Below are 27969 nucleotides of genomic sequence, written 5' to 3'. Positions count from 1 at the left end.
CTTAATAATTATTGTCAACTAACTACGCATACCATAATGCACCTGGCCGCAAGCATTGTTTCCTGGCCGTTCCTATTGGTTTTCTATGGAACTACACCCCCCAGAAGCCTTAGAGTCTGGTCCTGCTTCCACCAGCCCAGGAACAGAAAGGGAGGTGGCCGATTGCCTGCAGGTGTGATTCGCCAGGTGAAACCAATTAGCCTGCCTCTGTGCTGGGCTAGGCAGTATAAAGGCTGCTGCCTGCAGTGGCTCAGCCTCTTGCATCTGAGAGTCCTCCCTCCACCTTTCGCTCCTGACTTCGGTTCCTTGTATGCTGTTAATCATCACTCCTGCTTGGACCCTGCCTTGCAGCTTGCTACACCCTGCTGCCTACAGCCCTAGCCTTTTGGGCTCCCTGCCTTGTTGCTTGCTACACCCTGCTGCCTACAGCCCTAGCCTTTTGGGCTCCCTGCCTTGTTGCTTGCTACACCCTGCTGCCTACAGCCCTAGCCTTTTGGGCTCCCTGCCTTGTTGCTTGCTCCACCCTGCTGCCTCCAGCCATAGCCTTCCAGGCTCCCTTCTTCACAGTCTTGCCCTGCCGGGCTCTGCACATTGCAGTGGATCACGCTCTGCTGCCTTCCAGCCTCCGCCCTTGCCCTGCGGGCTCTCCACATTACAGCGGATCACGCTCTGCTGCCTTCCAGTCTCCGCCCTTGCCCTGCCGGGCTCTCCACTTTGTAGAGGATCACGCTCTGCTGCCTTCCAGTCTCCGCCCTTGCCCTGCCGGGCTCTCCACATTGCAGCGGATCTCGCTCTGCTGCCTTCCAGCCTCCGCCCTTGCCCTGCCGGGCTCTCCTCATTGCAGCGGATCTCGCTCTGCTGCCTTCCAGCCTCCGCCCTTGCCCTGCGGGCTCTCCACATTGCAGCTGATCTCGCTCTGCTGCTTTCCAGCCTCAAGCCCTTGTCCTCTGGGCTCCCTGCTCTACAGCCTGCCTCACTCCGGCTGCCTTAGCCCTTGTCCTCTGGGCTCCCTGCTCTGCAGCCTGCCTCACTCCGGCTGCCTTAGCCCTTGTCCTCTGGGCTCCCAGCTCTACAGCCTGCCTCACTCCGGCTGCCTTAGCCCTTGTCCTCTGGGCTCCCTGCTCTGCAGCCTGCCTCACTCCGGCTGCCTTAGCCCTTGTCCTCTGGGCTCCCAGCTCTACAGCCTGCCTCACTCCGGCTGCCTTAGCCCTTGTCCTCTGGGCTCCCTGCTCTACAGCCTGCCTCACTCCGGCTGCCTTAACCCTTGTTCTCTGGGCTCCCTGCTCTACAGCCTGCCTCACTCCGGCTGCCTTAGCCCTTGTCCTCTGGGCTTCCTGCTCTACAGCCTACCTCTCTCCGGCTGCCCTAAACCCTTTTCCTCTGGCTTTCTACCTTACCGTCCTACTCCTGTGGGCTTACTCACTACTTTCCTGCTCCTCTGAGCTCTCTACCTAGTACCTTACTGTCCTCTGCTATCCTATCCTGTTACTCGACTTTCCCTTCTATTCCTTCTGCTAGTTTGCTATCACCTCCTTTCCTGGATTTGTCTGTTGTAACATCTCTTGTACCGTTTGTCGACCCTTTTGTTCAGAGCTTGTCTGTTGGTTCCCATCAGTCAACCTCTGCTCCTTCCTTTGTCTTGTTTCTACATTACAGACACCCATAGCTGCTGTTCCAAGTCATGAGCAAACAGCGTGGGCCTCTGTTATAGCAAACTGTGCAGAAGGCTAGAGTATTTCCAAGGTTCGTGGGATACTCTTTTCCTATTCTGCATACACCCCAAGAGGGTATCCATTCTGTACCTTTTCCTTTGCTACTCTTTCCTACTCTTCGTTCTATTCCGTTCTGCTGTGTGTGTACTTGTCTGTCCACTTTATTTCAGCACCCAAACTCTTCTGGGTGTCTTGTGCCACTCTTACTAGAGTGCCATCCGTGACAGTACCCCTCTGTACAGCCAGGTCGTCCCTTTGTTTTCTAATGGCACATAATTTCGGGCTCTCCTCATCAAAATCTGTTTGAGTGTGGAGATCCTTCACTATTAATTTATTATTTTCCTCTTTTAAGGATTCTAGGCGGTTTTGCAGGGTGACTATCTGCTCTGCACAGACTCTATTATAGTTCAATTGCTTCTCCAGCTTTTGTTGGCTCTGTAGTAGAGAATCCAACATTTCTTGGCACTCTTTTTGCAGTGTCAGTAATTTGGTATCCTGCTCTGCCTTCTCTTGCTGCAGGAGATCCAGATCTTCCTTTACTTTTGTCAGGTACTGTCTGATTTCTCTCTCTGAATCTTGGCTCTTTTGTAGCCTTTGCTCTGTAGAGTCCAGATCAGTTTGGGTTTTCTCTAGGGATTGTACTTGCCTTTTTGCCAGATCTAGGTTTTCGGCATATTTTTCCTGTATTACTACAATGTGGAGGTACAGGTACGCCGCTATATTGGCGATTTTACATTGCTCTTCTTTTACCCTTGGGGCCATATACAGCTCACTAAGTGACTGGTGTAATGGACCCTGGTCCTGCCATGTATCTAATTCTATGGCAGTGATTTGTTGTTTGATTTCCTGCAGCCAAACATTATCATCCTGCTCATCCCATTCACCCCTGACAAACAATTTGTGCAGTCGGTGTTCTTTTGCCATATTAATTTCCACTGGGGTCGCCATTCCGGAAATATTAATTTCCTTCTGACTTATCTCAGGGTTACTTTTAGCTTTGCAAACAGGCCCAAATCCTTTGAGTATTTCTATTGAAGGGTGTTTTTACAGTGTAGCACAGTGTGGTAGCCCAACAAGGTGTATGTACCCCGTCAGTTAGCACACTGTGTTAGACTGTCACAAGTGGTATGTCTAATTCAGGATCTCGGGACGAGCTACAAGCTGGTAAGTGATTTCAATCCGGCACACACCTCAGTCAACGCCTAGCGTGTAATGCACAACTGAAATCCTTATTTATTTTTGTCTAAAAGTTCTTTTATTCTGAACGATGTACCACTCATATCACGCCCTTCTCCTGGAACCCCCCCCCCCCCCGGTCACACTGAACCAGGAATCAGGCTGGTTTGCAAAGTTAAAATATTTATTTATGTATTCACAATTTAATCACACTATGTTTTAATGGGTACACAATAATCACCAATGGGGTGATGTAACACTGAATAATCTCTTTAACACACAAGGAGTAATAGTGAGCAAAACAATTCAGCACAGAAATAATACTTTTGTGTGTGTGTTCAGATCTGATAGCACTGTGGCTACTAGTTCCCCCTGCACACACCTCAACCCCCCAATAGGCAATGTAAAGATGGAGGAGGAGAGAGCAGGTATTCAGGAATGGCAGAATTCAACAAGATATCAATCCCACTTTCCCCCAGCAAACACAAGAGAGAAACAGAATTGACTGGCAAGCTGTCAGAATGGTTTTAAAGTTATCTTAGAATGGACTGGGCAAAAACACTAAATATGGTCTAAATTGCTGAAATTGTTATGAATTCTTATGGGAGCCGCTTTGGATAGTTGCACACAAACACTTGCAATGATTTAATACCCAGAAACAATTTGAAATCTTAAAATTAAGGTCGGGAGCAATCCAAAATTGTTTTATACGTGTCAGAATTTCCCAAAAACGAAATTCACAGCAAACATTTCAGTGCGCGGGAGAACCGTATGGATTTGGAATTAAAGCTGTGGATGTTAGCTACAAGCAGAAGTTGAAATTTCGTTTCTAGCACAAACATTGAGGGAGTTATGGGTGTTTTAGTGGAGGTCGTTTTTTTCCAGATAGGCGCAAGAATGGGAAACAGGAATGCACTTTTAAAATGACAAAAAGGATTTCTTACACTAAAGGATAACTATGAATACAACGAACACCTCACAGGAACCCAGCCACTTGATCAGGGTGACTGCCTGTAGTGGTCCCGCCTTCTTCAGATGAGAAAAGATCAGCGCAGAGATAGTTTTAACAAAACTAGCACAGGAGGAAGATAGGAGGAATAGGATAGAGAGTTTAGACGATTCAAAAAAAACTCCTAACAATATCAGGTTCTGAAGACAAGATAGGATGGGTTTAAGATAGGAATTAACTAAGCAAGGTACACAGGCTAGTGACACAGTTGTATCTATAGATACTCATTAGATATGTTTTTAAACGGAACCGTCAGGATTCTGGTCCCTCAAAATTCTGGTCAGGGAAGGGAATCTGGTTCTGGGACAGACAGCTGGGCACATCGGACTGGATCTGTAATCAGCAAGGCGCTCTGGTCACCGCACGGCACAGGATTGGACTGGACCTGCCCTTCTTGGTTCTGAAGATAATTACTTTAGCAGGCAAGCAGGACAGCGCAGCCAGGCTGTATTTGATGCTTCTCTTAGGTGGTGGGATTCTGGTTCTGGAATTTAAGGCCCAGCTGAAAATGGTTCAGCTATGCAATGGGTTTCTGCTTTGCCAAGTTTCTGGAGTCTGGAGCAAGGAAGATGGAAAGTTCTGCAGCAGGGTGCTCCGCCAGCATCGGGATAGTGAGTGAATCTGTCTGTCTTTCTGAGTGCTGAGCTGGCTCTATTTATGCTATGATAAAGGGCGTGTGTGTGTGCTGGTTTATCCTAAGTTCGCTCCTTTGGCAGGCGATTGGCCAGAGTCTCCTCTCTGCCTTGATAGGAGGAGAGAAACAGTGTGTCACTTTTATGGTGTTGGTTTATGGGGCTAAGAATCCACCCCTAGCCTCTTGAACACAAAATCTACTTTTGGCACAATCCATATTTACGCATTTGCAACCTGTAATGCACCAGCCGTGGAAGTTCTGGTACTGATGGATGCACACCTAACATGGAGGCTAGTAACCTCTCTTAGCGGTCTATGCCTCATCCAAGATGGCCGCCAGCACGTATTTACGTGCTACGCACCGGTGCTCCGATGCGTTGTATCGAATTACTTTCGTATTCCCCCAGCGCTTGTTTACTGAGCTCTTTTTCTGCGTTCTATTACTTCTCTAGACTTTTGTCCTATTTCTCTTCTTTGACTTTCATTTCACTGCGGCTTGCATATTTTGTGGGTAACTATTTTATGTGGTTTGTATCTCTGTTAATCGTACTGAGAGGTAAGATCTTGTACTCCTCAGTCACTGTTCTTTTTCTTGTTTACCGCTACTTTCGTTTGTTTAGATAGTTCCTTGCTTCCGACTCATTCCTTTATCTACTTTTGTTTATTTCCAATTCTCTTCCGCCTATTTCTTTCTACCTGTTTTCTGTTTGGACGAGCCTTCGGACCGGCTTGGATCAGTCTTAGCGCTGCTCCTGGGCGTATTTCGACCCATCCGGTCATTGCTGATCCAGTGCACCTTGTGCGACTTATCTTCATTCTCCTGCTTGCTGGCCGATTGAGCGCCTTCTCTTCCTTCGGCGCCTGCTGCTTTGCTGTTTCCTAACTTCAGAGACAGTACATTCTGACTACTCAACCAGCCCTAATCAGTCCGTTACCTTCTATTACCGCAGTATCTGTGGGAGAATTTACAGAGTGGACAGTCCGCTTCCTGCCTTCCGGAACCAGAGTCCATGCTATGCTGAATAACTGGTCGGATTCATATCTACTCTCCAACCTACAAAGAAGAATACCATCTACACAGGGTTTTTTCCAGCCTTATGGCTTTTTCCCTGGTATTGGGGGCTGGCTCCTGGGAGGCTCCTGGGATTTGGTTCTCATCCGGTCACAGTGGCCTCCGGGGAGTCACGTCCTTATTTGCATCAAAAGAAGAGGAAGGAGTCTGGAAGATCTAGAAGGAAGAAGACGGAACCCCAAGAAGACTCAGGTGAGGAGGAGTTGGTGGAAAGGGGAACTAAGGTTGTGAGTTTTGACAGTATACAACGCCAAAAAACAAAGACAATGGCCACTCTAGAACAGATTCAGGAAATGTGTAATGCTATTCAAGCTCTACGAGTCGATATGTAGAAGTTACAGGCAGAGAATCAGTCCCTTCGCCAGCAGGTAGCTACCAGAGATGAAGGGAGAGGTGAACTACCCCCGATGCCCTTTTCAATGAACAAATACGATGGAAACCCCAAAGGAATGAAGGAGTTCCTTGACGCTTGTGCCGTATATTTTTTATTCAGAAGGAGAAACTTTGAGTCTGGAAGGTCTCGGGTTGGGTTCTTGATCGCTAACCTGACGGGTAGTGCCTTGAAATGGGCAACACCCCTAGTGACAGCCGATGACCCTTCTGTTAATGACTACGATCTATTTGTTCTCAATTTCAAGGCTAGCTTCGAGAGACCAGAGGTCCAGTACTCTACATACAAAGCCCTATTGGACGTCAACCAAGGGAACCAAGATGTCCAATCTTATATATCCCAATTCCAAGGGTTGGCGGCCTTGGCAGTATGGCCAGACACTGCCCAGCAGACCATATTTCGTAGAGGGTTGCACGAAGATATAAAAGATGAACTGGCGCGGGTGGTAAGACCCGAGACATTCTCCGAATTGGTATCCTTGGTTCTCCGGATTGAATTCAGATAGAATGAGAGACGCCATGAGAAGAGGAGAGGCTGAGGGCTTTAATGGAACTATTAAACGGTTCCACACTCTAAAGATCGTGCTTCCACAGAGGAACCAATGCAGATAGGTGCTACAAGAGGACCTCTGTCTGCAAATGAAAGAAGACGTAGAAGGGAACAAAATGTGTGCATGTATTGTGGTTCATCGGAGTACCAGTTCAAGGACTGCACAGAGATCCCATCCCCGCGTTCGGAAAACGCACAACCCCGAGTCTATGCAAGGGAGACTACGGGGACAGTTGCACAAACCCTTGCAACACCACTAAGTCAGGAGAAAACAACCGACTGATTATTTTCCAGGTATCATTAACCCCTTCAACTGGAATCTCTATTCCAGTACTAGCCATGCTGGACTGCGGAGCAGCAGGCAACTTTATAGACACCTCATGGGCGCAGGACAAGGGGATTCCGCTCAAACCGAAGAGGAGAACCATTCCTGTAGAAGGGGTAGATGGACGCCCATTGTCGTCAGGACCTGTAACTACGGAGACCCTGCCTTTACAGGTATCCATCGGAAATCATACAGAAGAGATTATCTTTGACGTCATCAGGGCTGCACACTTTCCTGTCATACTTGGAATCTCTTGGTTGAGACTTCACAACCCCTATATAGACTGGAGTTCTAATCGACTGAGTTTCAATTCGGATTTTTGCAGAAGGTATTGCATCAAGGAACAGCAGGTTGAAGTACCTATTTACCCCGCCAACCAGCCTACCATATCCATGTCAGCTATTCCTATACAGTACAAGGAATACAAAGAGGTTTTTGAAGATGTTGTCCCCAAGCTCCTCCCTCCTCACCGTCCAGAAGATTGCAGGATAGACCTAAAGGAAGAAGTATCCCTACCTTTCGGAAGGATGTATCCGTTGTCCCAGCAGGAACGAATAGCCTTGAAGGAATATCTGGATTCTAATCTTAAGAACGGATTAATAAGGAAGTCAAGGTCTTCCGGAGGGGCATCTCTTTTCTTTGTTGCCAAGAAGGGAACTAAGGAGCTATGCCCTTGTATTGACTACCGGGAACTAAACAGAATTACAGTTCGGGACCGATATCCTATTCCCCTGATAAGGGACATCCTCGAAGCAGTAAAGGACTCTCAGATCTTCACAAAGATTGATCTACGCGGAGCCTACCACTTACTCAGGATACATTCAGGCGATGAATGGAAGACTGCCTTTCGAACACCGTTGGGGTTGTTTGAATATTGTGTCATGCCTTTTGGACTAGTCAACGCTCCAGAGGTGTTCCAGAGGTTCATGGACCACATTTTTGCAGATATGCTTGGTACTTCTATTGTGGTGTATTTAGACAATATTTTGGTATACTCCTCCATGCTTCAGGAACACCGGAACCAGGTGAAGGAAGTACTACAGAGGCTCAAAGGAAACCATCTGTACGCTAAGGCTGAGAAGTGTACTTTTGAGACAGCCGAGGTACCCTACCTTGGTTTTATCTTATCCTCAAGTGGAGTACGGATGGACCCTGACAAGGTAAAGGCCATTCTCAGATGGCCAGAACCTTCTTCCAATAAGGAGATTCAACGTTTTCTTGGGCTGGTGAATTTTTACCGCCGTTTCATTCCTCATTTCTTGGAGATGGTACTTCCGTTGACTCTGCTTCTCAAGAAGGGAAGTATCTTTGACTGGAATCCTGCAGCGCAATCTGCCTTTTCTAAACTCAAGAAGCTGTTCACCACAGCTCCGGTGCTTATTCAACCGGATCAGACTAAACCCTTTATAGTGGAGACAGATGCTTCGGGCGGAGCCAGAGGAGCTGTTTTGTTAGAAGAAGATAGCGAAGGAGTAGAACATCCTATCGCCTACTACTCACGTACCCTGATGGTCAGTGAACAAAACTATTCTGTACTTGACCGAGAACTATTAGCAATGAGAAGAGCATGCGAGGAGTGGAGACACTTGTTACAAGGAGCTACGAATCTGTTTCTAATCCGCACTGATCACAGAAATTTGCGGGTTTTCCAGCAGATGGAATGCCGCAATTCACGTCATGCCAGGTGGGCCTACTAGATCTCCAACTTTGATTTCCAGATTACGTATGTACCAGGTACACAGAACAGGGCAGCAGATGCCCTTTCTAGGAGCTGGTATAATGAAGAACAGAAGACGGGAGTTACGCCTACAGAAAAGGAAAGAATACTGCCTAACCAAATATTTATAGCAGTGATCAACAGTTTCCTCCAGAATGTGCAGGATGAGTACAAGACATGGACTAGACAGAAACTATTCTCTAAGGGTATACAAGAAAGAGATGGACTATGGTTTCACCAATCAGCTCTCTTTCTTCCCTCTCAGGAACTCCAAGAACAAGCTCTACACCTTTGTCATGATCTCCCCTTAGCTGGACATAGGGGGCAAAAGGCCACATACCAACCATTGACCAGAGGTTTTTGGTGGCTTTCGGTACGAGCAGATGCACACTCATATGTTAGGTCCTGTTCGGTTTGTGTCAGTGCCAAGGTCTCTAGACAGAGACCTCTTGGTCTTTTGCAACAATCTGACTTACCCTCTCGTCCTTGGGAGAATCTATCTATGGACTTCATCGTGGAATTGCCTCCTTCTCAGGGAAAGACAGCTATAATGGTTACTATTGATTCATTCTCCAAGCAGGCCCATTTTTCCTCCCTAACAGGAGTGCCTTCTGCTGCTGAAACAGCTTCTGTGTTCCTTAGAGACATCATAAGATTACACAGACTACCTCGAGTCATTATTTCAGACAGAGGGGTACAATTCACCTCTCTAGATTCTGGTCCATATTGTGCAAGGAACTAGGGATCCATAGGGCATTATCGTCAGGGTATCACCCCCAATCCAATGGATAGACGGAGAGACTTAATGCCACTCTTGAAGAGTACCTTCAATGTTTCTGTAATAAGGAACAAGATAATTGGGCATCTCTGTTACCGATGGCAGAATTCACCTATAACAACACCGTTCATATAGCCATCAGAATGGGTCCTTTTCAGTGTACCTATGGTTACTGTCCACATTTTCTACCTGCTGCAGTTGCTGGAGGTACTGAGGCTCCTGCAGTGGATGAGGTTGTGTTCAAGATCCAACAAATTAATCGATCTGCCCTGCAGACGTTGGACGAAAGTCGAAGGAATAACAAGAAATATGCCAATGCCAAGAGAAGACCAAATCCTCAATGGGGTCCTGGTTCAATGGTTTGGTTATCCACCAGGTACTTACCTCGCTGGACACGAATGGGCAAATTTTCTCCAAGATACATTGGTCCATACAGGATAGAGGCAACGATCAATCCTGTCGCTTACAAGTTGAAGCTGCCTCCTCGACTCAAAAGAATACACCCAGTCTTTCATACTTCCTTACTAAAGACACACGTGGAGGATCCATTTCATAGGAGTATCAAGAAGACGAGTGTAGTGGATCCCAAAGAACCCAAGGAATACGAGGTAGCCAGACTGGTGGATTCTCGTTATCGACGAGGAACCTTACAATATTTGGTACACTGGAAGGGATATCCCAGATCTGAGAGAACCTGGGAGCCCAAGACACATATAAATGCACCAAGGCTTGTTCAGATGTTCCACAGATTGAACCCGAGTAAACCAGGTGGACCCCGACATCGAAGGGGGCATACTGTAATGCACCAGCCGTTGAAGGTCTGGTACCGATGGAAGCACACCTAATATGGAGGCCTTAGCGGTCTATGCCTCATCCAAGATGGCCTCCAGCACGTATTTACGTGCTACGCATCAGTGCTCCGATACAGGCGGCTGAGGGTACTGCACCCAGATTTTGACAGATCCACAGACAGGCTACTTTTGCTGTGGGAAATCCCTTGATGCTTTCAGCTTTCCAGGAACTGGCAAGTTCACCATGCTTTCTTAAACTAAATGAATTGTGGCACCCAGCAAGAATTTTGGATGTTTGAGGGTGTTGAAAAGGATTTAAAAGGATTTAAAGCAAGATTTTGAGGTTTCCTTTAGCAAAGCACTGCTTTTCCATCTGTGCTCCATTTTCACTTGTTGTGGAGCCCAGTGACATCTTTCAGGAGTGAGATCTCTGTTCCACCACTGACAACATGCATGGCAGATTTGGCAGCCGTCTTTTTGTGCTTTGCAGAGCGCGATTTTCTGAGGTTTTGGCGCGCACAAGGGTTTTGCAGCCATTTTACTATTTTTGGCACCATCAGAACACAGTGATGCCGCATGGCAGAGCAAAAGTGGGTCAAGACATCCCACAATTTCATACTACATCTACTAGATGGACCACTGCTGCTCCTGTGTCTCTCTTCCCTGTCTCCTGGTCAATAGTCGCTGAACCATCAAAAAAGAACACTTCGAATGGATTGTGTCCCACTTATTCCTTATCTTGGATATTCATAACCCGGCAGCTTTGCTGCTTCAGAAAAAAACATTGTCGGCAGAGGGCGCCTGTGATCGAATGCCATTCCATCAAATTTTTTCCATCTAAAAAATGGCCATCTAATGCATATTTTTTGAGGTATTTCAAAAAAGGTAGCAGGCGCTCCTCTCCAGAAAGAACATGGCATGATAACCTGTTCTGAGATGAGAGTTTGCAGCACACACTTTTTGCTCACTGTACCTATCACAGATGGGAAATAACGATTTGCATATCAGTATGTCCCGCCCACATGGGCAGTCCAGCACCAAAATGCTTTTGACATATGTTTGGGGGGTAAAGGATTAGTTTGTCTTTCGGTGCATTATAAAGGGTAAATGACAGGGTTGGGGGGATCCCCCCAAACAAATAATAATACTGCATTAGATGCAAAGTTTTTAGATGGAAAATATTTGATGGAATGGCCTTAGATGCAATGGCATTGGATGGAAAGACCATAAGCCAAATATCCATATACAGTGTTTAGTTCACCAGGCTATGTGATTTGCTTTTCCTCATGCTGTTTGATACTAAACTGGTCTAAATAAAAATGAATTGCACTATTTCTGCTGCATATGACCTCTATCAGATGGTATTTGATCATTGGAGGACCACTACTCTGCCACCTATTAGGGTGCCTTTGCCCATTAGATAGCATGTCAATGTCTTGTTAGATATTAGCACCCGGCGAGGGGTGTGTGGCGACCTTCCACATGGCAAAACCCCCCGCTCCAATCCTCCTCGAAGCTGTAGGCCGCCCTCTTCCTTTGCTGGAAATTGGGTAAGTGCACCTGCTTCCCCATCCCCTCTATTCCCCCCACTTACTTATCCCCTCCTTCCTTTCTCCTCACTACCACCCCACTTACGCTCCTCTGTCCATCGCCAGGTTCCCGGTGGATCTCCTTCCCGGAAATGGCCACCATGGAAAGGGAGAAAGGACTACATGTACTTCCCTTCTCCCTGAGTCCCTGAGTTTTTCTCATGTTGAGAAACGGCAAACACGCCATTTTGCCACTTGAGAAAAAAACTCTATTAGTACCCCAGTACAACATGACGGGGTACTAGGGTACTAACAGCAATAATATAACCCTTGTGGGGGGGAGGGACATTACCAGTTGGGTAATGCATCTGGGCTAACATTAAACCCCCCCCCTTCGCTTAGCCTTTTAACTTATGCCGCAGGGCATGATCTGACCCGTAATTTGCTGCCCACTTTCTAGGGTTATATTGCTTAATTACATCAGAACTAATACACATTACTACTACTAAGGCCCATTCTGCCTGTTAGTGATGCCTGCAGTTGTGAGCATATGAAACTAATAATGTACTTCTCCTTTTATTTCAATAGGTGATTGATTCCACACAAAAAATCCAACACAGTGAATGTTACATTCTCTGGACTAATAGTGCAAAGCATCATTGATACAATCTGCAATTTCCTAACGTCTTACAAGGATACAAGTTTGTTGTCCAGTTGTCTTTTCAGATTATTCAGGAACTGGCATTGATAAGATTATGGAATGCATGATGAGTTTCCCCCAATCAACACATTTGTGATAAAATCCCGAAACACGGAGATGCTATAATCGTCTAGCATTACTGATTAATATCAATATTGTTTGCTAACAATAGCAACAGTGTTTGTTGTGCAGGAAGAGGTACCTTTAGGTTTTGCCTATTATTCCAGAGAGAACATGTGAGTGCTAGTTCATATTGTGAATGTAAATCTAGTTTGTGTAAAGGATTTTGTGAAACACCTGTAAATGTACAGAGAATCCATGCAGTAAATATTTTTAAAACTTCAGTGAGAAGAAAGATTTTGTCACCAGAAATAACCTACAGATGAGGAAACTCATATGCACTTGCAATTTGGATAAAGGTTCAGTAGAAGGAATCCTCTTATTAAGCGCCTGATAAAATAAACTGGAACGAAACCTTAAATCAATGCACAGAATGTGTGAAAAGGTGCTCTCTAATGAGTATACTAGTGTCCCATGTCCGAACATAAGTGAAAAACCTAATCAGTGCACTGAATGTGGGAAAGGCTTTGCTGCAAAGAGCGCTCTTATTTCTCACCAGAGAAGGCATACAGGTGAGAAACCTTATCAGTGTACAGAATGTGAGAGAAGTTTCAGTCACAATGCAAGTCTCATTTATCATATCTTCTCACATACAGGTGAGAAACCTCATGAGTGTACTGGATGTGGGAAGAGCTTTTCTTTGAAGGGATCTCTTATTTCTCACCAGAAAACACATACAAGAGGGAAATCCTATCAGTGCACTGAATGTGGTAATGAATTTTCTGTGAAAAGAGATCTTACTTATCACCAGAGAACACACACAAGTGATAAACCTTATCAATGCACTGAATGTGGGAAAGGGTTTGTTTGGAAGGGCCAGCTTGTTCGCCACCAGAGAACACATACAGGTGAGAAACCTTATCAGTGTACCGAATGCGGGAAAGCATTTGCTACGAAGGAAAATCTTACTTCCCATCAGAGAATGCATATAGGTGAGAAACCACATAACTGCAGTGAATGTGGTAGAGGGTTTGCTTTGAAGGACCAGCTTATTAACCACCAGAGGACACATCTTGGGGAGAAGCCATATCAGTGCACTCAATGTGGCAAAGAATTTGCCACGCAGGCAAATCTGATTTCCCATCAGAGAATTCATACAGGTGGGACACCCCATAAGTGCACTGAATGTGGGAGAGGGTTTACTCACAAGGGCCATCTTATGCACCACCAGAGAACGCATACAGGTGAGAGACCCCATGAGTGTACTCTATGTGCAAAGAGCTTTTCTTTGAAGGGATCTCTTATTTCCCACCAGAGAACACATGCAGAGGGGAAACCTTATCAGTGCACTGAATGTGCGAAAGCATTTTCTGCAAAGAGTGATCTTACTTATCACCAGAAAACACATTCAGGTGAGAAACATTTTCAGTGCACTGAATGTGGGAAAGGGTTTGTTTGGAAGGGCCAGCTTATTCGCCACCAAAGAACACATACAGGTGAGAAGACTTAGTGCACCAAATGTCGGAAAGGGTTCTGTCAGCAGAGAGGTCTTATTTACCATCAGTAATCACACACAGGTGAGAAGTTGTATGAATGCACGGAATGTGGCAAAGGGTTTGTTTGGAAGGGACAGATTAGTCCCCACCAAAGAAAACATAAAGGTGATAAACTTTATCAGTGCACTAAATGTGGACAGACCTTCTGTAATAACATTAATCTAGTTAGGCACCACATAAAACATACAGGTAAGAATCCATTTCATTATAATGAATACAGGAAATATTTCAGTATACATGTTGTTATCTGCCATGAAAGAGGACATGTGGTGAAATCTCAGGTGCAATTGATGCTTCAGAGAGGAGGGGGCACTGAGTTTGCCATGGATATTGATCAAAACGGTGTAGAACTTAACACAGCGGTAACCAGTTCCATTTAGCACACACATAGTGGCAGATTATGATTGGTTGAATCACTGTTTGAAATGCATCCATTCTTGAATAGTCTGAAGGGAGACTACCTTCTTTGATAAGGTACCCATCCTATGTAACATTTTGCCCAAGGACCTTAAGCAAATTAATGGGCAGCAACATTTTGAAAAAGGTTCAAGACAAATTGACATCTAGATGCTTCCTGAAGGCACATCTATTCTTGTTTTTCCTTTCCTTAATGTTGGCTAAATTATCATATGTTTTAATATCTACCTGCTGTTTGAACCTATACACCTGAAGGTGATCAAGAGCCATAGAAAATGTCGGCTACTGAGACGTGCCCTCCTCTGGCCACATACACTCCCCAAGAATTTGCAAATGCTCCCACCAAGAAACAGCAATTCCACAAACTATAAACTTGGAAGCAATAGATACATAGATTCCATCCTCCTTACTTCACCCAGTCAGCTCCATTGATATGTTAGCCCAGTGATACCAGCCATGCAGTACCAATGGAAGTTGGTCTACAGGTATTAGTGCCCGATCCGTTGAAGAAATGTGTACTTTACTTGCTAGGTGCAAAGAAGTGTGAATTGCAAATAGAACTGCTTTTGTTATTTTATTTTCATGTAAAAAGAAATGCCTCCACATTTTTACACCCCAAAATGTAATTTTGCTTTCAACTTCAAAACATAACTAAAATATTCAAAATTAGCTGGAGCTCTCTTTAATCAATTGGGGAAAAGGTGTATTCTCACTTGGATAACTAGACTAAGGTTGGCACAACACATGTGAAAAGGCAATGTTCATAAAGAGGAAAGAAAGTGAGAAAGGAATCCATAGCCCTGGAACCGTCAATATTACCCCAGAAGCCAGAATGTCCAAGAAATGCATGCCTCACCCTGACAGCCCTTCTACCCGAACGCTGTGTTTCCCCTTTTGCAGAAAATTCTACAATGCTAGAGGCTTATCACTAGGGTCCAGCGGCACTTTGGGATAGTAGATAGTTCCCTGTAATAGAAGCGGCATATGGAGGTACAATTGCCTAAGGGAGGATGGATGTCCACTTTTAAAGTGCTAATGTTTAAGAAATGGGTTTTGTGTGAAGGGATTGGAGAACATGTAAAGTGTTCCATTAAATTATATGGAAATGTAATACAAAGTGTGACCTTTGTCAATAGAGTAGAAAGCGCAAATGCAATAGAAATATTAGATAAGCTGTGTGGCAAAATGAGATAGTAGGTTTTGAATGGATTGTGCCCTCCAAATGTATTCCTCATCTTTGACATGTAATGTTCAGCTTCGGCTGCTTCTGAAAAAATGTTCGCCAGAGGGCGCCCTGCGTCAACGGCATCAAGTTGATGTCACTCAAAGCCCTACGTCATCAGATGTTATTAGTAGCACGCATGGCACCCGTTGGCCTCAGTTCTGTTTTCCGTAAAATTTGTTTGCTTCGTGAAACTCAGAGCGCCTCGTACTTCTGAAGTACTGTTATTTGCTAATCTTCGAAGATGTCTTCGTCTTCCACCCCGACGACTCCTTGTTCCGGGGTCAAAAAGTGTAAGGAGTGCGTCTCCAAGATGTTACGGATCCGCATCGAGTCTGTCTGTGGTGCCTGGACGAGGGCCATGAGACGGATACTTGCTCCAAATGTCAAGCCATGACAGGGAAGGCCTTGCGGGAACGAAAGGGGAAATTACAGGTAAGCAAGGTGTCCAAACCCTGTAAATCCCGACTGGCTGGGGCTTTGACCGACAAGTCGAGGGGCGACTCTCCTTGTTGAAGAAGTCCAAACGCTTACAGTCTGGTAGTGGTTTCCGCCACTCTTCATCCTCGTCGCCTTCATCAGGCGGTACCCCCGAGAGGGTGACATGCCCCTCCAAGACATCGATACCGGCGGAGTGGGAAACCTTCCGGATGGAGATGCTTGAGATTTTTGAGAAACTGGGCAAAGCTCTGTCCGTGCCTTCTGTGGAAGCTGGCAAGGAGCAGTCTCGGCCCGATACTCGTGCGCCCTCGAGCCCAGGTACTCAGCATGTTTCCTTTCTAGAGCCCTCAAGGCCTCGAAACAAAGGGTCAAAGGAACACTCAAAGCGGAGAGAGAGTTCACGGTCTCTGACTTCATCGAGGCCCTCGCAGCCGTCGTTGGTGCCGTTTGCGTCTTCAATGCTTGTCAGGCCTTCGGCGCCGTTGCTGAAGCCGCCGACGCTGGTAGGGCTTAGTTTACCAGCTCAGACCCCAGGGCCTGTTGACCCTCCTAGGAAGGTTTTGGCTAAGTCTAAGTCAATGCCTTCGACGCATTCCAAGCCTCAGGCCTCCATGACAGAGAAAAGTTTTGTCCCTCTTCCTAAAAAGGATTTTATTAGGAACCTCACTTCTATTTTTGAGGAGGAGTAACGTGAGGAGGGGGAGGTCCCCTTTGGGCTCCAGTATGGCACACCTAATGTGCCAGAGTGCCTAATTTCAGAGGAGAGCAGGATGCAGGACTTGTGTGACACTCTGCATAACGCAAGTGGGCTCAATACCTCTCCTGTGCTGGAGTTCGGCAAGCCGGGGAACATGCTGACTCTTCATATAGGCACCTTATGTCTATGGTGGTGGAATACTTGGGCTGGTCCAGACTTCCAGCGCCTTTTGATCAGGATGATCTTATGGATATTTTGAACAGGGGTCCACCTACAGATCCTGTGTTGCCATTCCATGTGGCTCTACAAAAAAGGGTGGCCAGCTATTGGAAGACCCTGGAAGCTAATCCGGTGGTGGACAAATCTCTGACAAGAAAATACCGCCCCTCCAGTAGCGACCCCGGCTATCTGTCACAACACCCCACTTCCGAAAGTCTGGTGGTCCAGGCAGGTATGCCTACCACGAAACAGGCAGCTTACTCTACCATCCCTCCTGATAGGGAGGATAAACGCGTAGATGGATGGGCGCGGAAGGTATTTTCGGCGGGGAGTATGACGTTGAAATCAGCCAACTCCACCTGTACGCTTGCAAAATTTTGGTACACTCTGTGGGAGTGCATCTCCATGGCGGCGGAGCACATTCCAGAAGGGGATGAGAGGGACGACTTCCTGACTATTATTAAGGACGGCAAGGAAGCCATGTGTGAGTCCCTCCAGTCTGGATTGGATTCTGCAGATAGTATCAGCAGATCCATGGCCATGAGTACCGTGATACTCTGTTTTGCGTGGTTGTTGAAGTCGGGTTTTGCAACTGATATGCAGGCTTGTCTCCTCAACATGCCATTTGACGGGTCTCATCTATTTGGCAGCAAATCTGACGAGAGCCTTGAGAAGTTGCAGACCTCTAAGTGGCCGCCAAGTCTTTAGGCGCTGCCGTTAGGCAACGTCATCCTTTTCGTGCTAATGGACAACCATGGACAGGTACATCATTTCGTTATTACGCTTCATTTGGAAAGGTGAGAGGAATGGCCAGTCGGGGCTAACGTAAGTTCCCTCGTGGTGGACGAGGTAGAGGTACCAAGTCAGCTCCAGCAGCAGCCCCTGTGCCATCGGCCTCTGCAACAGCCACTTCAAAACCGCTCTGAAGGCTTCAGTCACCAGTCGTGGGCAGGCTGTCTCAGCATCTTGAAGAATTGCGAGCCGTTACTTCAGATACGTGGGCTCTGGAAACAATAGCCCACGGCTACTACCTTCCCTTTATCAAGAAGCCTCAGACCAATCCACCGGGGAAACACTCTTTGAGGATTCCGGATCCGCTCCTTGTGCAGGAAATGTTAACCCTGCTAGAGAAAGACACTATAGAACCAGAGCCTGTAGTGGAGAGGAACAAGGGTTGCTATTGCCCATATTTTTTTATTCCCAAAAAGGACGGGAGACTGAGACCCATCTTGGGCTTGGAATACTTGAACAAGTTCCTCAGGAAAGACACATTCAAGCTGGTCACTCTTTCAAAGATCCTTAAGGCCCTCCAACTTCAGGATTGGTTGGTATCATTGGACCTTCAGGGTGTTTATTTTTCATGTGCCAATCCATCTCAAGCAAAGGAAATACCTGAGGTTCGCCGTTGGGGGCCCGCACTATCAGTTTCGATTCCTGCCATTCGGGTTGACCTACGCCCTCGAAGGTATTCACCAAAATGATGGTGGTGGTGGCAGCGCATCTCAGGAGAGGGGGGATTCACGTCTACCCCTACCTGGACGATTGGCTGATCAGGGCGCGTTCTCCCGAACAAGCCTTGGATCATCTCAATGTTTCCTGCCACTCTCTTTTCAGACTGGGCTTCTCCCATATGCCGCGTACATCGGGTCTGTATTAGACACATCCTTGGGAAAGTGCTCACAACCCAAGGTGAGGGCTCAAGACACAAACTGCTTGAACATTGATCTTATCTATAGACCCCCATCTCTTATGTCAGAGTTTAATGAGGAACTCACCGGACTACTCAACCTACTCAAAAGCCCTAATTCATCTTCACTGGTCCTAGGTGACTTCAATCGTTGGCGGGGCGATCCCAAAGACAAAAAGATGATAGGCCTAGAGAAGGCCCTAAACGATCTCGATTTCCAAGTTGGGAACTCCAAACCTACAATGGACAATGCACACGAGCTAGACTGGATCATTATGAACAATCTAGCAACTAACAACTATGTGACCACTCCCTGTATCTGGTCCGATCTTCATAAAATATCCTTTACACAGACTGTGCCCACTCCAGTCAACAAAACTTCCAATGAACCCAAGAAAACGTAATGTCGGAATTTCAAGAAAATCAAAAGAACAACTTAGTTCCCTGTATAAACAATATCCTAGCAGACCTTAATGACGATGACACTTGTGAGAAAATCATACTCAAATATGAACAACACACTTCGCCCCTCATTACGACCCAGGCGGTAAGTTACCGCCTGGGTCGTACCCTTACCACCATGGCGTAAACTGCATTTACGCCATGGTGGTTGGCGGATTTACCGCCCCATTCCAAGGTGAGTGGGGCGGTAAATCCCCATTCCCCATTTTACCCTTCCCCATTCCCATTTTCGCCCCATAGGGCATAATGGGAATGGGGAAAGGCGATAATTACGGCACCGTAAATTACGGTGCCGTAATTATCGCCAAGGTCCCTTTGCGGCATGGATTTTAACGGCTGCAAAAAAGCAGCCGTTAAAAGCCATTCCGCAAAGGGAACCTTGTAATCAGGCATTAAGGGTCGGCGCCGTTTACGGCGCCGTAAACCCCTTAACGCCTGAGTCAGAATGAGGGCCTTCATCTCTTATTGACCAGATAGCCCCCCTCCGCCCTAAACTAGTTAGACCTAATACCAACCATCAGAAATGGTACACCAAGGAGAATGTGAAAACATCCAAGTTGCCTTTAGCAATAAGATCATTAAAGCAAGAGAATTAATAGCGAGCGCCCAATGTAATACAATCAAATACCAACAACCACACATGAATAAGGCAATAGATAATCTTGGCAAATTCCGTTTTCAAGAGATTACGACTACGGACATGCTCAACACTCTGGCATATCATGTGCAGAAAATATACTCCCTCCTAAAATCATACTTGAAAATGCTGATATTTTTGCACCATTGTTTACGAGAATGGTTAATACCTCATTCCCAGACCAAATGGTACCCAAGAATATAAAAAATGGGACTAACACCCACTTGGTCAAAAAACTAAATATAGACCAACGAGAGCCAGGGAATTTAAGACCCATAACCAATTGCAACTTCATATTAAAAGTAATGGACAAAATTGCTACCGCACAACTGCAAGCATATGTAGAGACCAATGAAATACTACATTACCAACAATTGGGCTTCTGTGCGGCGCACAGCACGGAAACGGCGATGCTGGACCTGCAGACGAAAATGCTGAGTATCATCGATAGGGGCAATACTGGTCTGCTGAATCTGCTAGACCTAAGTGCTGCGTTTGTTTTACTAGACCACCAGCTATTACAAGAAGCACAGGAGAAAATCGCCAACTGCTCTAAAGAAGCCATAGGCTGGCTAACATCGTTCTTAGCAGACCGAATCTATAGAGTACATTGGGGTGATAAATTCTCTAGTGAGTCCAATATCTTCTGTGGTGTTCCCTAAGGAGCAAGTCTTTCGCCACTTCTCTTCAATCTGTATCTACATCTCCTGTGTGAGGCACTAGATAACATTAACGCCTTTTTCACTAACTGCTCTGATGACAGCTGGTATTGGAATTGAGTGGGGACCACACGAAAGATAACAAAATGGTAAACTAACTCTACAACATCATTGAACAGTGGATGGATCATAACTGGATGTGTTTGAACAGGAAATAAAATGAGCTGATGGTCTTCGGGTCCAAGCAAGCCAGGGCAAAACTGCCATCCAGTCTTTCATGATAAAAGAATCTCATATCCAAGTCGTGACCAGCGTCAAAACCTTGGTCATGACTCTGGATGCATCCTTGAGTTCAGATGCTCAAGCCTCCTATATTAGTAAAAACTGTTCTTACTACCTAAGATTGTTGAAAGCTATCAGACCTGTACTCAATGAATCAAACTGCGCAACCATAGTCAGGGCAACTATACTCTCTAGGCTGGACTATGGCAACGCCCTGTTATTGGGTGCCAGTAAACAATGCTTGATAAAATACCAGCATATTCAGAATCATGCTGTTCGAATAATCAAGCATAAGGCAAAATCTGATCATATCAGTGAATCATGGAAGGAACTACACTGGCTGAGGGTCGAAGACCATGTAATGTTCAAATCAATGACACTCACACACAAGTGTTCATATGGAAAGGCTCTGGCCTACCTTAAGTCCAAAATTGTGGGCTACATTCCAACCCGCACTCTAAGATCTGCGGCTCAAGGGCTTATTGCAACTAGCCTCCCCAGGAAAGCAAATGGTTTGTGCAGAGCCTTCCCAAATCGGTCTGCCTACCACTGGAACAAACTGCCACTGAACCTGAAAATTGATTCTAACCTGCTCAGATTTAGAAAGCAATTAATCTCTCCTATTCAAATGAACTAAGCAACCCAGAGTAGTACCTGTTTCCTATCTGTGTCTTGGCAAGCCAAGTGTCTTATGCTTTTGTACCTGTTAATCCATGTGTTTCATGTGGCGCCCTGATGCTTGCGGGCTTTTGGCGCCTTATAAACAAATAAATAAAAATAAAATAAATAATTCTACAGATGGTGACAAAATTCCAGAATGCCCAGAATCTTCCGGCCTTCGAGTTCTTGAGGTTGCTCGACCTAATGGCATCCTGCATTTTCCTGGTGCCAGAGGCCCGTCTGAGAATGAGATCCCTTCAATAGGCTCTCCAATCGCAATGGGCCCAGTTCTCAGGACAGATGCCGGACAGCATTCCGATTCCAACCAGAGTCTCACATGATCTCCTGTGGTGGGCCTGCAAGGGAAATGTTCTGAAGGGGGAACACTTTTGGCAACCATGGCCGGAGATCACTGTAGTGATGGACACCTCACTCACGCGGTGGGGCGCTCACGCCAACGATTTGACTGTCAGCGGTCGTTGGTCTCCATCGGAGTCCAAGCTAAACATCAATCTTTTGGAGCTGAGAGCAATCAGACTAGCGCTGAATGCTTTTCTCGCCATCTGTATGGGGAAAGAATGTCCTGATAATGACGGACAATACTGTGGCATGCACTACTTCAACAAGAGAGGAGACGTAGGGTCATTACCACTGTGCAGAGAGGCAATGCAGCTCTGGTATTGGGCTATTCAAGAAGGAATCTCCCTATCAACATTTCACCTAGCCAGGGAGGAGAACAGGGCAGAGGATGCTCTGAGCAGGCAGAGCACAGTTTCCCACGAGTGGGAACAAGCTCAGGAAGTCCGACAAGAGATCTTCGTCCTTTGGGGAACCCCTCAAGTGGATCTGTTCGCGACCAGTGTCAACCGGAAGTGCGAGCTGTACTGCTCAAGAGAATTTCCTCTGAGAGGAGGTCTAGGAGACGCGTTCATGGTGGATTGGGAATTCCCGCTACTCTACGCGTTTCCTCCAGTCCTCGTCCTTCCTCAAGTAATCAGGAGGTTTGGGAACCGCATGATCGTAGTTGCCCCGGACTGTCCATCTGTCCTCAGATATGTCTTCCGATAAGGGTGAATCTTCTCTCGCAAGAGGAAGGTCAGGTTCTCCATCCAGAGGTCAATACTCTCAACCTTCACGCATGGTTTCTGAAAGATTGAGGTACAAGGATTGGGACCTTCCGGATGACGTGATGGAGGTGTTGCTTTCGGCTAGGAGGCCAGCAATGAAGTTTCTGTACCGTTGCCGTTGGAATATGTTTTGTGACTGGTGCAGAGAACGGAATGTTGATCCTTTTCAATGTACAACACCGGATGTTCTATCCTTTCTGTTTTCCTTGGTACATAAAGGTTTGCAGGTTGGTACCATTAAGGGTTACCTGTCAGCGCTGTCCAATTGTAAGAACTCATCAGAGTAATGTTCCTTTTTTAAGATCCCTCTGGTCACTCAGTTTATAAAAGGGCTCACAAATGTGTTCCCACAGTCTACATTCCAGGTTCCGGTATGGGACCTCACATTCCTGATGGGTGCTCCTTTTGAACCATTGCACTGATACGCTTTAAGGTTGTTGACCTTTAAGACAATCCTGTTGGTTGCTCCTACATCTGCAAGAAGAGTGAGAGAGTTGCAAGCGCTTTCTTCCAAGCCACCCTTTACTATTTTCCACAAGGACAGGGTTGTATTGAGGGTGAAGCCCTCCTTTTTGCCTAAGGTTGTTTCGGAGTTTCCTCCTCCGCATAGTAAGGAAGAGGAAAGGCTACATCAGTTGCACCCTAGGAGGGCGTTAAGCTTTTATGTCCAATTTGAGACTGGACGACCAACTATTTGTAAGGTATGCAGGACACAGGCTAGGCTAGGCTGTTTCCAAACAGACCTTGTCTAGGTGGATCATCCTAGCTATTTCAGAATGCTACCGACTGGCAGGCAAGGACTCTCCTGAGGGTTTACGTGCTCATTCAACCAGAGAAATGGCCACTTCCTCTGCCCTGGAGAGGTGTCCCTATTAAGAACATCTGTGAGGCTGCGACGTGGTCATCCATATCCACGTTTACCATGCATTACTCTCTGGATACTTCCCACGCTCAGGTTGTCGTTATTTGCAAGGCAGTCTTTTATTCTGGGGCTTATTTTTGAAAATGTTGCTCTGGCAGGCGACTCCTTTCAATCCCTATTGAATGTCAGGTAATTAGACAATATTGATTGCACTAGTTGTCATCAATTGTCGCGGGTCACTGGATTTGGACGGATATTAAGCCCATACCGTCGACAAAGTAACAAGAAAAGCAGGAAACTCCAGGACTCAGCGCCAGTTTAAGACTTGATTGTTTAATTGCACAATCTGTTACAAAGCCCTCTACTTGGTTACGCGTTTCGGCTTCAAGAGGGCTTTGTAACAGATTGTGCAATTATACAATCAAGTCTTAAACTGGCGCTGAGTCCTGGAGTTTCCTGCTTTTCTTGAGTCTTTTATTCTGCCCTTTTGAAAATTCTGCATGTCTAAATTCTTCACCCTCCTCCTATCGTGGATACTGCTTTGGGAATCTGTCAAAGATGAGGAATACGTTGGAGGACACAATCCGTTGGAAGAAAAGTTCCTTACCAACTGGTAACATACTTTCGACTGGATGTTCCTACAACGTATTCCTCATCGCCCTCCCAACCTACCCCTCTTTTGAATTTCCCATGCTACTACAGCTTTCCTTCCCACAAGGCTGTGTACTGTCCTGCCCGTGCTTATGGGCACTTCTGATACCCGAAGAGGGGGAAAACCAGAACTGAGGCCAATGGGCACCAATGCGTGCTACTTATAACATCTGATGATGTCACCCTCTACGGAGGCCTTTGAGGGACATCGAATCGACGTAGGGCACCCTCTGCCGAAAATGTTTTCCGAAGCTGGACATTACATGTCAAAGATGAGGAATACACCGAAGGAACATCCAGTCGAAACTTGTTCTTCTGCCTAAAATGAAAGAGTTTTAGGAATAATATCACCGTTATTTCTGAATTACAAGAAGGAATATTGGACACAAATGTTTACCAAATTAAATTGATCCTGGATAAGCGGATATGTCCAATTTAAACCTTAGAAATTCACAAACTGAATTAAATGCTGATTATAAGAAATTGAGCTTCTGGCAATATGACATTTTGTTAACATTAAAAATACATTGTTAGTAGTATCTCTATTTGTATGTTTTCTGGCTTTACTTTTGTATAAACTGCCTCTTGAAACAGAGGCGATTCATTTGTTTTAATGAGTGGGGTGACCATCTTGATGCCACTTTACTGTTACAATGAATGTGATTGTCAACTTATTAAACTTTCTTATGCTCATGTTTGGATTCCTCCGAATTTTCCTTGAGCTTACACGATTCTGACCACAACAGGATTAATGGTGCAAGCACAAGGTCCCATTTCATTCAATGAATTCAGCTAACATATTTAGACGTTTGCAATTGCAGATACAGCATGTGGAACACATCCCTATCCATAGCTGTCAGAAGCTGGCTATTCAGTGGAAGTAAATCTCAAAGGTTTGGAGGAAACAAGCGAGCCAGTCTGCGACATGGTCCAAGTATGATTTGGGATGGTTGAGGCACTTATGAAGCTTTGGTGTTCTGTAAATGCAGAGGGAGATGATGCTATGATCGCTCACAGATGTCGGCACACTCCCCTGAGACCTGTAAATGCACATCACTCCTTGAAGGAATAAACAAGAAGCCCAATAGGTGAGGTGGAAAGGACTGGCAAGAGAAAATGACACAAAATGGAACATTCCAAAGCAGGAGTTGGGGCTAACAATGACTTATTTGCCCATTGTTCTCTGCAATCTGGTTGGCAGACAGGATGCAGAAGCTGCTAATGTATAGATCAAACCAAACTTTAGAAGCCTTACTCATGTCAGCACTGCCCACAAACCCATCCAGATGAAAAGGTTGACCAAAAAGAAGCTCCAAGGCAGGTAGCAAAACCCATGCCTTATTCCTAAATATCTTTGAACCTAATCATTTATATATAAAATGATAAACAAAGCTACTGCTTAGTTAAGGGTTACTTCACCCATGAAAGTAGTGGTGGCTGGTTTCTGACCTTCAACCCAGAGTTCGGAGAGAGATGTCCAAAAATCAAATAATGTTTTCAAAACAACATATTTCTCAATATTCGTGTTGTGTTCAAAACAAAGTCATCAGATGTTATCCCTTCTATGGGGATAGCCAGATTTACACTGGGTGTCTTAGTATCCCCAAGTTCAAGAACGTTAGTTCCTGGCCCTTGCTGGGCTTTCACATCTGACATTCTTGGTGTGGTCCACTGTACCTTTATCTTCCAATAGTTTGGTGCTTTTCTTGCCCCGGCTGGGCTCTTAGTGGCTTTTGTTTATCTCTTCCTGGGATAAACTTGTGGTCTGCCCCTCCTGGGCTACAGCTTCTCTGGTCCCTCTGCTTATTTGGTTTTGGTCATCTCATCCTGGGTTATATTCTCGGTTTGCCCATCGAGGGCAACTTGCTTTTCTTACTCAGTTTCGTTCACCCTGTCTTGGGGTATGCTCGTAGTTCACCCCTCGTGTGCTACTGACTTCTCTTACACCTTTGCTTGTTTGGGTTTGTTCACTCCATCTTGGGTTATGTTCTTGGTTGGTCACTCGTGGGCTATGGGCTTCTCTGGCCCATTCGCTTGTTCATTTTTATTCTTGGTTGATCCCTTGCAGGCAACAGGCTTCTCCAGCCCGTTGGTTCGATGGGGTATACTCTTGGTTGTCCCTTTGTGCGCTATGGGCTTCTCCGACCCTTTTGGTGGTGCTGCTCCAAGCATTCTAGCATTGTGGAAAGCATTGACTTCTAAACTCCAGGACGCCGGTACCTCTCGTCTTCAGTGGTGGTGCTGGCGCTTCCTGTCTCAGTGGTCCTGCTCTGGCTTAAGGTTCTGCCATTTTGGAAGCTACAACATTCTCTGTGCTGCTTCCTGGGTCCACCCACCACAACGTCTGCTGTGTACTCTGCTCCTCCTCCGTGCTGCTCCATGAGCCCGTGTTCCTCTCTCTACAGCAGATGCTCTCCCTTTTAACGCTGGTTTGCCTTTCTTTGAGTTCCTCCCTGGGATGGAAGAAGGAACTTTATTGGTGCTGACAAATACAGGTGAGAAATCAAGCTTTCGTTATTAAATTGCCCTGTTCCCTTCCCATGTAACCAGTGAACATGCCAGGTTTATGGGAAAGGGAAGGTAGGGTATTATCCTTCATAGAGAATTCCTTGTTTCCAGAGAGGTTGTCCCTGTTGTAAAGAAGGTATCTTGGAGGCAGCAGGTAAGTTGTCATCAAGTACTGGCTCCCACCACCCAGGCTACATAACGCCCAACTGCTTGGAGTGGAACACAAACATTCCATGCATTCACAGAACACTCTCTCATGACATCACACCATCCATGCAGGAAGGGGGACCAGATAGAACACACCTCCGTTCAACATACCACAGAGGAAACGTAAACACACAGAACAGGACACAACACACCTCCCATCCTTCAACATATAACCAAAGCATACACACGCACACGCAGGGAGGGCAACCACCACACAAATGCCTTCACACACCACCACCTGTGGGATCAAAGGATGTGGTTGCCCCAACCATGTGTAACTTAACATTCAGCGGGAAGACCGCACCACAAATCTACATTCACAACCACCAACAAATTCACATTCCACCTTATACCCACAGCTACCACCAGTGGGTCTCAAGCGTCCCATACTTGAGGGCTAGCCTGCCCCTTCTGAGCCTAAAACCTACCGCCACAAACCACCAGGCCATGACAGAACATGTCTTGTTCACCACTGCCATTGGTGAATCTCAGGCCTGTCATCCCTGAGCACAAACTGCCCCGACTTGGGCTGGCACATGGACATGCTACAGCAAACACATACTTATTAATGTCCAAGGAGCCCATAACAACCTGGAAATTACCATCACACACAGGGATGACACAATTAGCAAAACCTTGCCTCCATACAAAGTACAACATTCCATCACTCCACACCATACAGACACAAACAGCAACACAGCAAGCAACAGACTCCCACAGATGATTCAAAAGACCTCCATTTGCAACACCCATCATGCTGGCCAGGCACGTTTGGCACCAACCACGGACTCCGAAGAGGTTACACCTACACCACAAACCACTGAATCGGCATTGCTGCCAAAAAGAATGGAGAAGAGTTGCCAACTGTAGGTGAGACCAGAACGATCCAAATTGGAAGAAAAACCACTGGATGTTGAGTTTGACCAAACACAATGCAAAATGACGTGCGTCAGGGCTCATAACACAGGGCATCATCTCACCCATGCATCACACAAAAATCATGAGCCTCCAGTACCAAAACACCTAGCCACACAACTATCATGACATCCATGACACTAGCTAAGGTGTAGTTCTACCAGGAACATATTATAGACCACACAACCTTTCAAAACTGGGATCACAAAGCAATACCCATGACAGCGGATAAAACCACCAATCCGTTATATCGTCCGACACCGCCAAATCACAACACTTGACAACCAAGAGAAAACTCCTCACGCCACTACACAACTT

The 27969-nt window shown here is 46.1% G+C and overlaps 1 protein-coding gene across 6 annotated transcripts in view; it reads left to right on the top strand.

The window, feature by feature from the left end:
• LOC138498171 (zinc finger protein 605-like) overlaps positions 1–23679 on the top strand; it is a 195866-nt gene extending 172187 nt beyond the window's left edge. For all 6 annotated transcript variants that reach the window (XM_069622055.1, XM_069622051.1, XM_069622053.1 and 3 more), the window contains one exon: positions 12271–23679. In XM_069622055.1, the coding sequence (XP_069478156.1) occupies positions 12867–13952 (1086 nt within the window). In that variant the 5' untranslated portion in view covers positions 12271–12866 and the 3' untranslated portion in view covers positions 13953–23679. The remainder of the gene's footprint in view (positions 1–12270) is intronic.
• Positions 23680–27969: the final 4290 nt, after the last annotated feature.

Source organism: Ambystoma mexicanum, chromosome 5q (assembly GCF_040938575.1).
Source record: "Ambystoma mexicanum isolate Mex_15411 chromosome 5q, UKY_AmexF1_1, whole genome shotgun sequence".
NCBI lineage: Eukaryota > Metazoa > Chordata > Amphibia > Caudata > Ambystomatidae > Ambystoma > Ambystoma mexicanum.
Note: the sequence above shows the minus strand (reverse complement) of the source record. Positions and strands in the feature narration are given on the sequence as shown.